Raw genomic sequence first — 13,433 nt, 5'->3', positions numbered from 1 at the left:
CCAGCTGCAAGACTACTATCCATCTGACTGGGATGATTGGAGAGGGAGACCAGCCTGCAGACTACTATCCATCTGACTGGGGATATTGGAGAGAGGAGACCCAGCCTACAGACTACTATCCATCTGACTGGGATATTGGAGAGAGGAGACCAGCCTACAGACTACTATCCTCTGACTGGATATTGGAGAAGGAGACAGCCACAGACTATACCGGGGGATAGAGAAGGAGACCAGTCTGCAGAAGCTCCCTCGTTGTGGCAGGACTGCAGTGGACTACTGGCTGACCAGACCTACTTAGTGTACCTGTTAAAACCGCATGGTGAGTGAAGTGTTGATGTTTTCCTGTAGAGGCAGTACAGCTGGGCAAAGGTTAGTCTAAAAACACTGAGTATTCAACTCAAAAGTAAACTTGACCTTATGAAAATGATAACCAGGACAGGCTACCAGGTAATAAGGCTTACATCATAGTGGCCAAAACCCTAATGTTTTTGAGTTGACTAACCTCTCTCTCGCTGTGTCTCTCCAGTGAGGCGATGCAGGCCCAACAGTCGGAGGTGTCCTAACTGAGGAGAGACCTGGAAGAGGGTCTGGTCCAGCTGCCTCACCTCTTCCAGAGGATGGACTACCTTACCTCCAGATACAAACAGGAAAGAAGGCTTAAAACCAAGCTGTTGATGCCTTCTAGTGCCAATGTGTAATTTAGTATTAGTTTGGTTAGCATGTAATTGAGATATTGCTTATATTAGCATGTAATGTTAGTCAATGTAAATGTAATCTCGGTTAAGCCAGAACTAAAGTCTTACGTTATTGGTCAGATGCTCAATTAAATTCTTGGTCCATACATGTTAAGATAAGAGATAAAGAGATGCTAGAATGAGGAGTGGAACCAGAGTGAGGAGCTTGACCCTATCTCTTTGTAAGTTATGGGCAAGTGTATGGGCCAAATGTTCCCTCCCCTTCTGAAAGTCGAAAGATGCTAACAACTGCGAAATCGTGACTTGTCCAAATAACCAGTGACCGGGAACTATTACTGCTCGTTATCAATCAATATCTACAGAATAAAAACGTATGTTTTTTTATTAATTTATTTTATTAATTTATGTTTACGTAGTCTGCCCACCAGAGATTATTGTAAATGTAATGTTGTGTTTAATTGTCAATGTCATTGTGTACGAAGTTACAATTCCCTGGCCTGTGTATGGTCCTTTTTCCCAGGTATAGACAGTGTGGAGACGGACCGCTCTGAGAACATGCTGCCATTCCACAGTACACCACTAGGTGGCAGGAGAGGGAGCAGCAAGCCCTAATCGTGCTGGACAGACCAGGGAAAACCCAGAGCAAAAAACACTCCAATACAGTTTGGTGGTCCTGGTATTGACTTTCTCCTAYTGGGTGTAAAATACAGTGAACAGTTGGAAAAACAAGAGTGATTCTTACATTTTATGTTTAACAAAAGATGAAATCAGTTGTTGAGTCAGATTTTGGTCATTCAGTTTGCAGAATTTGCCTTAAAGTTATCTTCGGTGGTCCTGAAGGTAGTTGTGTTTCTCCATCCATTTTACAATCCGAGAACTGTTCTCTGGAGATCTCTAATCTCACCCACTCCAGTCCTCCAGCATTCCAGCACTCATACAAGAACCCAAGCTACAGATCTCCATGTAAGGACCAACAACCAGTCCACTCCTGCCCATAAGACACTGTCATGACTGGGCCTCATCATGACTACTTTATTCATTTCATTATCAATTCACAATTTAAAGATGCACTATGCAGAAATCAAAGACCAAGGAGAAGAACAGCTGAGATGCTTCCCACCCAGTGTTGTCCACTCCTACAACTACGTATTCTCTCTCTCTCTGCTCGTCTCTCCCTCTCTCGTCTCTCCCGTTCACGTCACTCACCACTACACTGCACTCACTGCACTTCATCACATCACTCACTCACTCACTCACTCACTCACTCACTCACTCACTGTGTGAGAGCACCAGGTGCTGTCTGTCTCCCACCACAGAAGGAGCTCTACCCAGTCAGACTCACCTCTACTGCCCAGCAATGTGTTTTTCCAGCGGACACTTCCCCCAGCTCTCAGCCCCCCTCCACCCTCCCCCAGGACCGAGGCAGAGCAAGCAGGCACAGGGCCAACAAGGTGAGGCTGCCACATGGAGATAGGAGAACATTCTTTCAACATCAATGGGTACCAGTCATGTTTTACCTGGTATTTACTGAGGAATTATGASGTAAAATGGGTTAAATGCGGAAGCCACATTTCAGTTGAATACATTCAGTTGGACAACTGACTAGGTATCCCCCTTTCCCACMTACCCGTACTGTAATAGTTATGTCAAAGTATTARGCAAAGAATAGTAATCCTAAAGGAATCAAATAACTATTTGTTGGTTRATGTCATGTAACCATCATTACATCATCCGTTTACAATTAGAAAAACTTCTGAATGTYTTTTAGTGAGGAAAACATGCTTTCCAGATGTGGACGTTTTTAGAAAACTGTTGTATTAGAGAKATTTGACTGAATCTGATCATTTTATTTTGAATTAAACTATTTACAARCAGTTATTTTGTAAATGTCATATGTTTTAAAAGATAACATCTTGGTGTCGCAAAATTGCCCCCATATTCCAGAGGCCCGTGTGTGTTAAGATGAGCACAAGAGGGACGCTTCACACAGGAGTCTATTCTACTGTAACTTTACAAGCATTTGCTTGGTAACAACATTGGTYACAACAGCTACCTCAGTACTACTATTATTACTACCAGTATCATTCAGCCACCTCAACCTATTCCCTCTATGGCCACAGGACATCCCTATCACACTATTCTAGTACTACCCAGCCAACTGTCCATCCACCATTCCCCTACACAAAGGGACAGAGATTATGTTGATAAAAACTAGGCCAGATTTTGAATATTACATTACAGAAAAAGCCCCTTCACATCTGAGAATGTGTATCGACTTTGGTCCCCCTTAACTATAATTTGTTCACATGACACCCTCCCGCCCATTGTTTTCACCCTGTGGATATCGCAGACAAAACCGACACTTATTGAGTTTTTCTATCAAACGTCTTTGTGTTCCCCTTGCTCTGTCCCAGCCCGGTGCCAAGTTGTGTGTTTTGTTGTAGAATATTCTGTTTCCCTGTTGTTCTCTTATGGGTGTCTGGGGAGAAGTGTCCGGGCAACATGCCTAACCGCCCCGTCCAATTTTCTTTTAGATATAGGTTTCCCTAGACCTACAGACATCAACACYCAACCCTTCTCTTAGATATGATCTTAAACAACACAAAACAGTTCATTTTCCTGGAGGCTTGGGATTCTTTCATGCACTGTGGTCGTGGATTCCTGTAAAATACCTAAATTACCACAATATCACATTTTCCTCTCTAAAGACACTGAAACCATTTTATTATATCTCTCATTAGTAGGTCAAACCAGAGGTGGCCAGATCAGCTCCAGGTCAATCCCTAATCCATAAAACGTCACTTTCACAGCTATCACACTGATACTGTCCATGTGTCCTCCTGGAGGTGTGAAACTGCCCTGTGACCTTGAGTTGTCTGTCAACACCTTGATTATGCCAGTTGGATGTCTTCCAGCTGAGCTACCTATCTACCATTCTGCTCCCTCCCTGGGCTGTGTACTGAAGCCTGATCTGGTGTGTTCTCTGGGGGGTAACCATGGTCCACCATGACATCCATATAAAAGGAGAAGAAGCTAGTGCAAGCCAAAGTCTAAGTGCTGTGCCCCCACAGTGTTAAACCTGCTCCCTACACAATCAAACACAAACACACATTTAAGGACATATTGTGCCGCCACACTCAAACCTGAACTAAGAGGACAGACCACCAACTTTTTCAGTCGCCTGCCATGGGTCAGTGTTTGGTGTTTGTGTATGTCTTGTCATAGCAGTAGTACTAACACAGAATAACACACTTTACACGTTTTCTTTTTGAAACTACACGGGAACTGACAATCACACCTGACAGTAATCCTCCAAATTGCATGTGAATGAACTCCCATGGTTGAGTGCTCCAACTCCTGTCTACCTCGAATAAGTCCTTTAGGACATTTTTCTAGATAAGCCCTTTTGTTGAACTCTCATTGGGAAAAGGGAGATATATATATATCACTTATAGTAGCCGTGACAACAATACAATGGGGCTGGAGATAGCCTAGTAGCCTAAGGGCGTTGGGCCAGTAACCGCAGGTTGTTGGTTCGAATCCCCAAGCTGACTAGGTGAGAAATTTGTCAATGTACCCTTGAGCAAGGCACCTAACTCTATTTGCTCATTTTGAATCTTCTATTTTTATTATTTTTATTGTTGGGCATAAAAGACTGTAAAAACACCTGTTCCAAAGTGTTCCAACGCATAATAGAGAGATATATGTGATACAAATGTAAGCAAGGTTTAAAATTGTTACATTTTAGTCTAAWATTATAACTGTTTGGGCATCTTCTTGTCAATTTCCAGTCTACAAATTATTTTTAAWTATGTTCCGGACACCTGAACATCCMCTGAAGAAGAAAATCAGCCCGTGGCTGAAACTAGTTGATGATCCCTGGCATATGGTATCGCTCATATTGTTTATTTAGATGTATTGTGATCCTGTCTCTYTCTGATATCCTCTCATTCTGAGGCATACATCTAATGATCGTTATCTTACCCTGGTGTTCATCTATACTCTATCTATTTATGTAATAACCTATTTGAAAGATTATATATAACATACATTTGTTTTCTTCTTTTGTTGGACATTTTGACTGAGGTGGTCAGCGACATAGAATTACATGTAGAATCTCTGTGGTCTGCAATTTATCCAATCACACAGGTTCACAGGTTGGTTCCTGGAACTTCACAGTCCAGGTCAACTTCCCGGTTGGTTACTGGAAAACACTGGTTCCTAACAATAGAAAAAGCTCTCGCTTTGAATAGTGGACAATAGTATTAGTTTGGCTGAAACAATAATGTTTTTCCATGGCACACAACTGATATGTGATGCTTCATTTAAATTTTTTATTTTCCTAGTTGTACCTCTACTTATAAATGTCAGATGAATTCCTAGGCTTGGTGACGGACACTTGAGGTCATATTGATAGTTTTATAAATAGGGGATACAGGCCAGAAAATGTCCTTCCCAAAACATTATTGTTTCAGCCAAACTAATACTATTGTCCACTATTCAAAGCGAGAGCTTTTTCTATTGTCAGGAACCAGTGTTTTCCAGTAACCAACCGGGAAGTTGACCTGGACTGTGAAGTTCCAGGAACCAACCTGTGAACCTGTGTGATTGGATAAATTGCAGACCACAGAGATTCTACATGTAATTCTATGTAGGGACCATTCTAATCTTGATGGGATCACCTACAAGGCTGTAATAAATCATAACAATAGAAATACGAAACTCAGATCAAGTTTCAGATCTATCTCTGTAAAGTTTCATTTMCTCAGATTTCTCTCTTTGTCCTTGGTTCACAAAACAGCCTTATCCACGCTTGATCTTTTTTTCTCTCTCGATTTACTCGTACACACCCACACCTGTTCATGCTTAGAATTAGTAGTGACTAGTCAATGGTTCATATTTGCATCTTCTGTTAGCTAAGGGGTTCTTGGAGAAACCTTTAATGGTTCGATGTAGCAACGGGTTCCTGGAGGAACCCTGGAGTGGAGGCGTGGCTTAGTATTTTAGTTAGGTGTTTGGCCACCCGTTAGAGTAAATGTCATTCCTGTTAATCTGTTCTGTTGTGTCATCACATGTTAAGGTTGAACAATGACAGTTTGGTAGCTTTAAMGAGGCTAACAGAGGTGTATGAGTTCCTCAAGAGCCTATGCAAATCCCAAAGTTGGAAAAGTTACCACTTTATTACTATACGTAATCAGCAATGTTAATATTATTAATATTATATTCAAAAATATAATATGTAAAGATATTCAAGGACYGTTGGCCAAAAATATCTGYAAGCCACWKTTCCAATAAGCCACGCCTCCAACCTGATTAGCTGTCACCTCTACAATAAATTATAAGGAATGTTCAAAATTGAACCCCTCCCATGACAAAAAAAGTTCAGGTTTGAACCTTTACATAGGGGTTCCTCAAATAGACCCTTTTCAGAAGCYTTCCTCGAGGAACCTTTTTAAACTAGAATGTTTCCACTCGTGTGGCAACCCAAAAGTTTCTTCCAGACACCTTTACTTCTAGAGTGTGGGATCTGACTTAGAGAGCCACGCATGACAGAGATATAGTCACTGGGYAACAAGGAGTGTTCAGTTCAAGCTCTAGTGTCTTTGTCGGTACCAAACAATTAACCTTCGCTGTATGACATGGAACACTTAGTAGTATACACGTTTCTTCACATCTTAACTGATAACCTTGTTGCATATGAGGTTAATATGACCAGATGACCAGACCAGTCTTTGTCATCAGATTTTATTCGATTTTAATAAATAGGATAGTTTTGGACACACAGTACTGCTGTGGACTGTGGTGAGTAACAAAGTGAGCCTACTGGGTCAGATAATGGGTGATACTGAGCCCTGTGAGCAGTAACAAGATGGCGCCAGAGAGGATGGCTGCCGTTTCATGGGCTCTTAACCAACAGTGCTATTTTGTTTGTTTGTTCACYTTTTTTTGAAACAMATTTTGTACATAATGTTGCTGCTACCGTCTCTTATGACCAAAAATAGCTTCTGGAATCAGACACCCGAACAGGCCCACATCCCCGTCATTCGCAGGAGAAAAAGACGCAAGAGGTATCYCGGAAAGAGATCGGGGTGCCTTGTGAGGATACGCCGACGAGTGGCTAATCTTCCCTTGCCATCCGTACTACTAGSCAACGTACAATCGCTGGATAATAAATTGGACGAACTCCTACCAATGGGACATTAAATACGGTAATATCTTATGTTTCACCGAGTCGTGGCTGAACGACGACATGAATAACATACAGCTGGCAGGTTATACACTGTATCGGCAGGATAGAACAGCAGCCTCTGGTAAGACAAGCGGTGACGGCCTATGTATATTTGTAAACAACAGCTGGTGCACGATATCTAAGGAAGTCTCGAGGTTTTGCTTGCCTGAGGTAGAGTATCTCATGATAAGCTGTAGACCACACTATCTACCTAGAGAGTTTATCTGTATTTTTCYTAGCTGTCTACATACTGATGCTGGCACTAAGACCGCACTCAATGAGCTATYTWRCGCCATAAGCAAACTGGAAAACATTCATCCAGAGGTGGCGCACCTAGTGGCCMGGGACTTTAATGKAGGGAGACTTAAATCAGTTTTACCTCKTTTCTATCAGCATGTTAAATTTACAACCAGAGGGAAAAAAACTCTAGACCACCTTTACTCKACACACAGAGACGTGTGCAAAGCTCTCCCTCGCCCACCATTTGGAAAATCTGACCATAATTCTATCCTCCTGATTCCTGCTTACAAGCAACAAATTTAAATCAGGGAGCACCAGGACTCGGTCATTACAGAAAGTGGTCAGATGAAGCAGAATGCTAAAACTACAGGACTGTTTTGCTAGCACAGACTGGAATATGTCCGTGTATTCTTCCGATGGCATTGAGGAGTACACCACATAAGTCACTGGCTTCATCAATAAGTGCATCATGACGTCGTCCCCACAGTGACTGTACTTATTATACCCCAACCAGAAGCCATGGATTACAAGCAACCTCCTGCCGCTTTCAAGGAGCGGACTCTAACCCGGAAGCTTATAAGAAATCCTGCTATGCTCTCCGATGAACCATCAAACAGGCAAAGCATCAATTCAGGACAAAGATCTAATCGTACTACACTGGCTCCGATGCTCGTTGGATGTGGCAGGGCCTGCAAACTATTACAGACTACAAAGGGAAGCACAGCCGAGAGCTCCCCAGTGACACGAGCCGGCGGTGTCAGAGGAAGGCCCCAAAAAATTGTCAAAGACTCCGCCCGGGCAACGAAGGAGTGGCTTCGTAAGAAGCATTTCAAGGTCTGGAGTGGCCTAGCCAGTCTCCAGATTCAAACCCCATAGAAAATCTTTGGAGGGAGTTGAAAGTCCGTGTGCCCAGCAACAGCCCAAAACATCACTGCTCTAGAGGAGATCTGCATGGAGGAATGGGCCAAAATACCAGCAACAGTGTGTGAAAACCTTGTGAAGACTTACAGAAAACGTTTGACCTCTGTCATTGCCAACAAAGGGTATATAACAAGTATTGAGATAAACTTTTGTTATTGACCAAATACTTATTTTCCACCATAATTTGCAAATAAATTRATTAAAAATCCTACAATGTGATTTTCTGGATTTTTTTTTCTKATTTTGTCTGTCATAGTTGAAGTGTACCTATGATGAAAATTACAGGCCTCTCTCATCTTTTTAATTGGGAGAACTTGCACAATTGGTGGCTGACTAAATACTTTTTTGCCCCACTGTATGTGTTATATTTCTTTGTTTTTGGCTGAGTGTGGTTCCCAATCAGAGGCAGCTGTCGATCGTTGTCTCTGATTGGGAATCATACTTAGGCAGCCTTTTTCCCACCTGTGTTTTGTGGGTAGTTGTTTTCTGTTTAGTGTGTCTTCACCTTACAGAACTGTTTCGTTTCTCACTTTGTTATTTTGCTTGAGTGTTTTTGGTGAATAAATGATCATGAACACGTACCACGCTGTGCTTTGGTCCACTTCTTCAGACGAGCGTTACACAGGTGTTGTAGCTCCAGCACAACAGGACGTTATCCACTGTAATGCAGAGCCATGCAAGCATCATTTTGCCATTATACAACTGGATATTTAACTCACCAACATACAGCATGCAGTACACAGATAGCACACATGAACACACCTGGCCTATGACTGTAACACTATAGCTAAGCCATTATACATACTGTAGCGACCAGCACAGACAGCAGTGTGTTATGTGMTAGGCTATTAGTGGGTTGTGTTGTACTTACCAGTGTTCGCGGGGTCCGACATGCCAATCAACCTGCTATCTGCCAATCACGGGAATGCCTGGAATGTTCTGAAGCCGGGCATCCTGGTGGTTGGCGGAGTGGCGTGGAGGGGGGTTGGGCAGGGGGATGGAGCATTYGAAGTTAAGACCAGGTTTAGCCATTGTTKTTTCTCTTACGTCTGGSCTTCACAAGAGAAGGTCKCGGTTGGCTTGTGTGGTATCTTTCATTTATTTGGRYTGGGCTACAGCCAAACAGTYTAAAGTTGGGTTAATAAACCGTCAATTCGTAAACTCAATCCTCTGTCTGGACAATTGTTCCTTTATGATCTAGTCAGGTCATTACAATACATTTACTCAACTGCTATTGTTGACTAATGACAGTAGCTATTTAATGGGGCACAGTGTAATAGTGCACCTGTGTACATCCAGTACTACAATTGAGTAGGCTATCTTTCCTCCTCCTTCTCTGATAGGCCTGCTGGGACCCTGGCAGTGGGAGGGCTCAATCTTTGGTATTTGCTGAAAACAATAAAAGAATTGTCATTTCATTCCCCCTAAAAAAACGAAAAACGTCAAAGTTAAGCCCCTGACACTACCCTYCAGTCATAATCAGAAATAGCATTAGCCTACTATACATCTTTAGCCTCAAGGCAGAAGCTCTCCAGGAAGAATGGGAGCAACAGATTTTAAAGTGATACAMCTTTTGCTTTTAATCAGTTTATCTGAGGTAAGAACAGATCTTTACTAATTAGACCTAAAAATAATGTGTTGCTTAAACAATCTTAGTGTTGATTATTGCAGTTGTATATGATATTGTTATTCTGCTGTGTCATTGTAACCATCTGAAAACATGCACGTTGTATGATTCTAGAAATGCATAGAGACAYAGGGAGACGTTTGGGAAATAAATACATAGGCTTTTTTGAGTAACACTGCTTTCAACAAGTGTATGCCCAACCTTGGCTCAGTGGACAAATTCATTCACGAAGGAGAAAAAACCCCTGAGCTCACTGACCAGTCCTGAAATCTGTGTTGAGTGAAGAAAAAATGTGCTGCCTCTCGGCCTGTCATGCAGGGCGAATATTATACAGGACAGGGGTATAATGTTCCTTTTAGGGATAACATATGAAAKACCACCGCTACCGTTGAAATGGTTTCCGTTAGCGTTAATGTTTATGTTTGGTTTTCAGATATGTGGAGCGCAAAAAGGTATTCAAACAACCCTTTGTTAACTTTTTAAAACAAACTTTCCCACATAATTGCTTGAGAGACGCACACATTAACGTTCTCTTTTATTTCACTGTTATTACACCATTATAAAGTACATGCAAATAATAAGCCTAAAATGTATTTAATGATTTCTGTTCTTTCACAACGTTGCAGACATAACATTATCCGTGTTCCAAGTGTCCACAAAAAGTATGACGGTGCGATGGAGTCGTTACTCTGGCGCCAGCTCCTACAAAATCACCGCCACACCAAAGAACTCTCCTCAACCGTCCGCATTCGCTCAGTTTAGCGGGAACTCCGTCATGGGCTCTGTTAACTCTCTCTCCGCCAACACGATGTACACCATGCGGGTCGAGGCCATTGACAAAGCGGGCAACATCCTGAGCAGTGCAGAGTTGGACGGAAGCTCATGTATGTATGCATGCATAATGGACATGTGTGTGCGTCATGGACATATTATGAATTATGTATAACGCTTGTAGTAGGCCTGCTATTCTCTCAATGCTTTGAATAAGGTATTTGAATAAGAAGATGATGATGATAATTATGATGATAATGATAATTATGATGATGATAATTATGATTATGATGATAATTATGATGCTGATGCTGATAATTCTGATGATAATGATAATTCTGATGATGATAATTCTGATTCTAATTATGATGATAATTATGATGCTGATGATGATTATGATGATTATGATGATAATGATAATTATGATGTTCATGATGATGATGATAATTATGATGATGATGATAATGATAATTATGATGATTATGATGATGATGATAATGATAATTATGATGTTCATGATGATGCTGATAATTATGATGATGATAATGATGATGATGATTATGATGATGATGATAATTATGATGATTATGATGATGATGTCTATATCCCTGTGTGTGATGATGCTCTGTTCTGCTCTGCTCTGACCACCAGCCCCCGAGGTACCTACCATTAAGCAGGCCTACTCCAAGCAGAGCGACAGCATCACTGTGGAGTTCAGTGAGGTGATGGGGGCGAACGGCTACATCCTGCGAGCTGAGTCTGAGGTGGGAGACTTCTTCTCAGAGACCGCGGTGACCAGCTCCCCTGGCACCGTGCTGCAGCTGCAGCCATACACAGACTACACCCTCAGTGTCATGTCTGTCAACAGCGCGGGACGCAGCCAGCCCTCAGCACCCATCCAGATCAGAACGGGTAGATCTTATACAACCTGTCACTACACCTGTTTATGATACTTACAACCCTGTCCAGGTTTATACACCTGTTACATACTTGTATACATCACCTGTCCAGGGGGGTCTTTTTCTTAAACTCAGCTATCAGAATTTCTGAGTCACGTAGAATGTAAATACCAACACTGTCAGGTTTTTATACACCTGTTCAATACCTGGTAATTTAGATACATACACCTTCCAGGGGTTAATACACCCTTCACCATACACCTTTTTAGAACATACATTGTCCAGGTTATGACACTAGACAACACTCGTTAATTCACATACACCTGATTTTAAGATACGAGTACACGCTGTCCAGGTTTATCACCTGTTACAATACACCTGTTTATGATAACATACACCTGTCCAGGTTTATACAGCCCTGTTCACACTACACATGTTATTAGATAACATACACCTGTCCAGTTTATACACTAGTTCACCATACACCTGGTTTAATACATACTCATTATACACCTGTTACATACCACTGAGTATAACTACCATACACGTTTAATACATAACAGTTCCAGTTTATACACCGTAGATACTTGTCATTACTACCTCAGTTAACCTGTTTCACTACCCTGTTTGTACTAATTCCATTTATACCCCTGTTCACAGTACACCGTGTATAAAAGATAAATACACCTCCAGGTTACTTCAATACACCTGTTTAGATACATACACCTGTCCAGGTTTAATACACCTGTTCACATATACACTGTTAGATACATAACCCTGTCCAGGTTTATTACACCTGTTCACATACACCTGTTTAGATACATAACACCTGTCCAAGTTTATACACCTGTTCACATCAAGTTATATACATACACCTGTCCAGGTTTATACACACTGTTCACATACACTACTAGTCAACACCTGTCAGTTATACAATACCTGTCAGAGTTTATACACCTGTACAACTTGTTGACATCACCCAGTTTATAACCTCGTTTAGATCACAACACACTGTCAGGTTTATACACTGTTCCTAACGTTAGATAACATAAACACCCTAGTCCAGTTCTATACACCGGTTCAAATACACCTGTTTATGTAGTAATAACCTAACACAGTATAAACCCGTTCACAATAATTATAGATAAAAAAACCATGGTTTTTCCCCAAGGTTTATACACCCTGATCAAATTCACATACACCTGTTTAGAATACATCCACACCTAGTCCAGTATTATACCCCTGTTCACTAACACTGTTAGTAATACACCCTGTCCAGGTTTATTACACCTGTTCACATACACCTGTTTAGATACATACACCTGTCCAGGTTTATACACCTGTGTCACATACACCTGTTTAGGATACAATTAACCTGTCCAAGGTTATACACCTGTTCACATACACATGTTTACGATACATACACACTGCCAGGTTATAATACACCTGCTGTTCACATACACCTGTTTTAGATACACATACACCTGTCCAGGTTTATACACCTGTTCACATACACCTGTTTAGATACATACACCTGTCCAGGTTTTATACACCTGTTTAGATACATACACACCTGTCCAGGTTTATACACCTGTTCCACTAACACTGTTTAGATACATACACCTGTCCAGGTTTATACACCTGTTCACATACACCTGATTTAGACTACATACACCTGTCCAGGTTATATACATCCTGCACATACACCTCGTTTAGATTACATACACCTGTCCAGGTTTTTTTAACACCTGTTTAGTACATACACCTGTCCAGGTTTATACACCTGTCACATACACCTGTTTAGATAACATACACCTGTCCAGGTTTATACACCTGTTCACATACACCCGTTTAGATACATACACCTGTCCAGGTTCGATATACCCCGTCACTACATACACCTTGTTTTAATTTACATACACCTGTTCACAGTATGTATTAGATTACACCTGTATACACTGTCCAGTTCATACACCTGTTTAGATACATACACCTGTCCAGGTTTATACACCTGTTCACATACATTTACACCTGCATCTTCCAGGTTTATT

The 13,433-nt window shown here is 41.4% G+C and overlaps 1 protein-coding gene across 1 annotated transcript in view; it reads left to right on the top strand.

Moving 5' to 3' along the window:
• Positions 1 to 10,327: 10,327 nt before the first annotated feature.
• The window catches only part of LOC111956453 (fibronectin type III domain-containing protein 7-like), a 19,663-nt gene continuing 16,557 nt past the window's right edge, over positions 10,328 to 13,433 (top strand). The window contains 2 exon segments of the mRNA XM_023976896.2: positions 10,328 to 10,596; positions 11,135 to 11,395. Coding sequence (XP_023832664.2) covers positions 10,377 to 10,596; positions 11,135 to 11,395 — 481 coding nt within the window. The 5' untranslated portion in view covers positions 10,328 to 10,376.

This window comes from Salvelinus sp. IW2-2015, linkage group LG32, assembly GCF_002910315.2.
Source record: "Salvelinus sp. IW2-2015 linkage group LG32, ASM291031v2, whole genome shotgun sequence".
Taxonomy (NCBI): domain Eukaryota; kingdom Metazoa; phylum Chordata; class Actinopteri; order Salmoniformes; family Salmonidae; genus Salvelinus; species Salvelinus sp. IW2-2015.
Note: the sequence above shows the minus strand (reverse complement) of the source record. Positions and strands in the feature narration are given on the sequence as shown.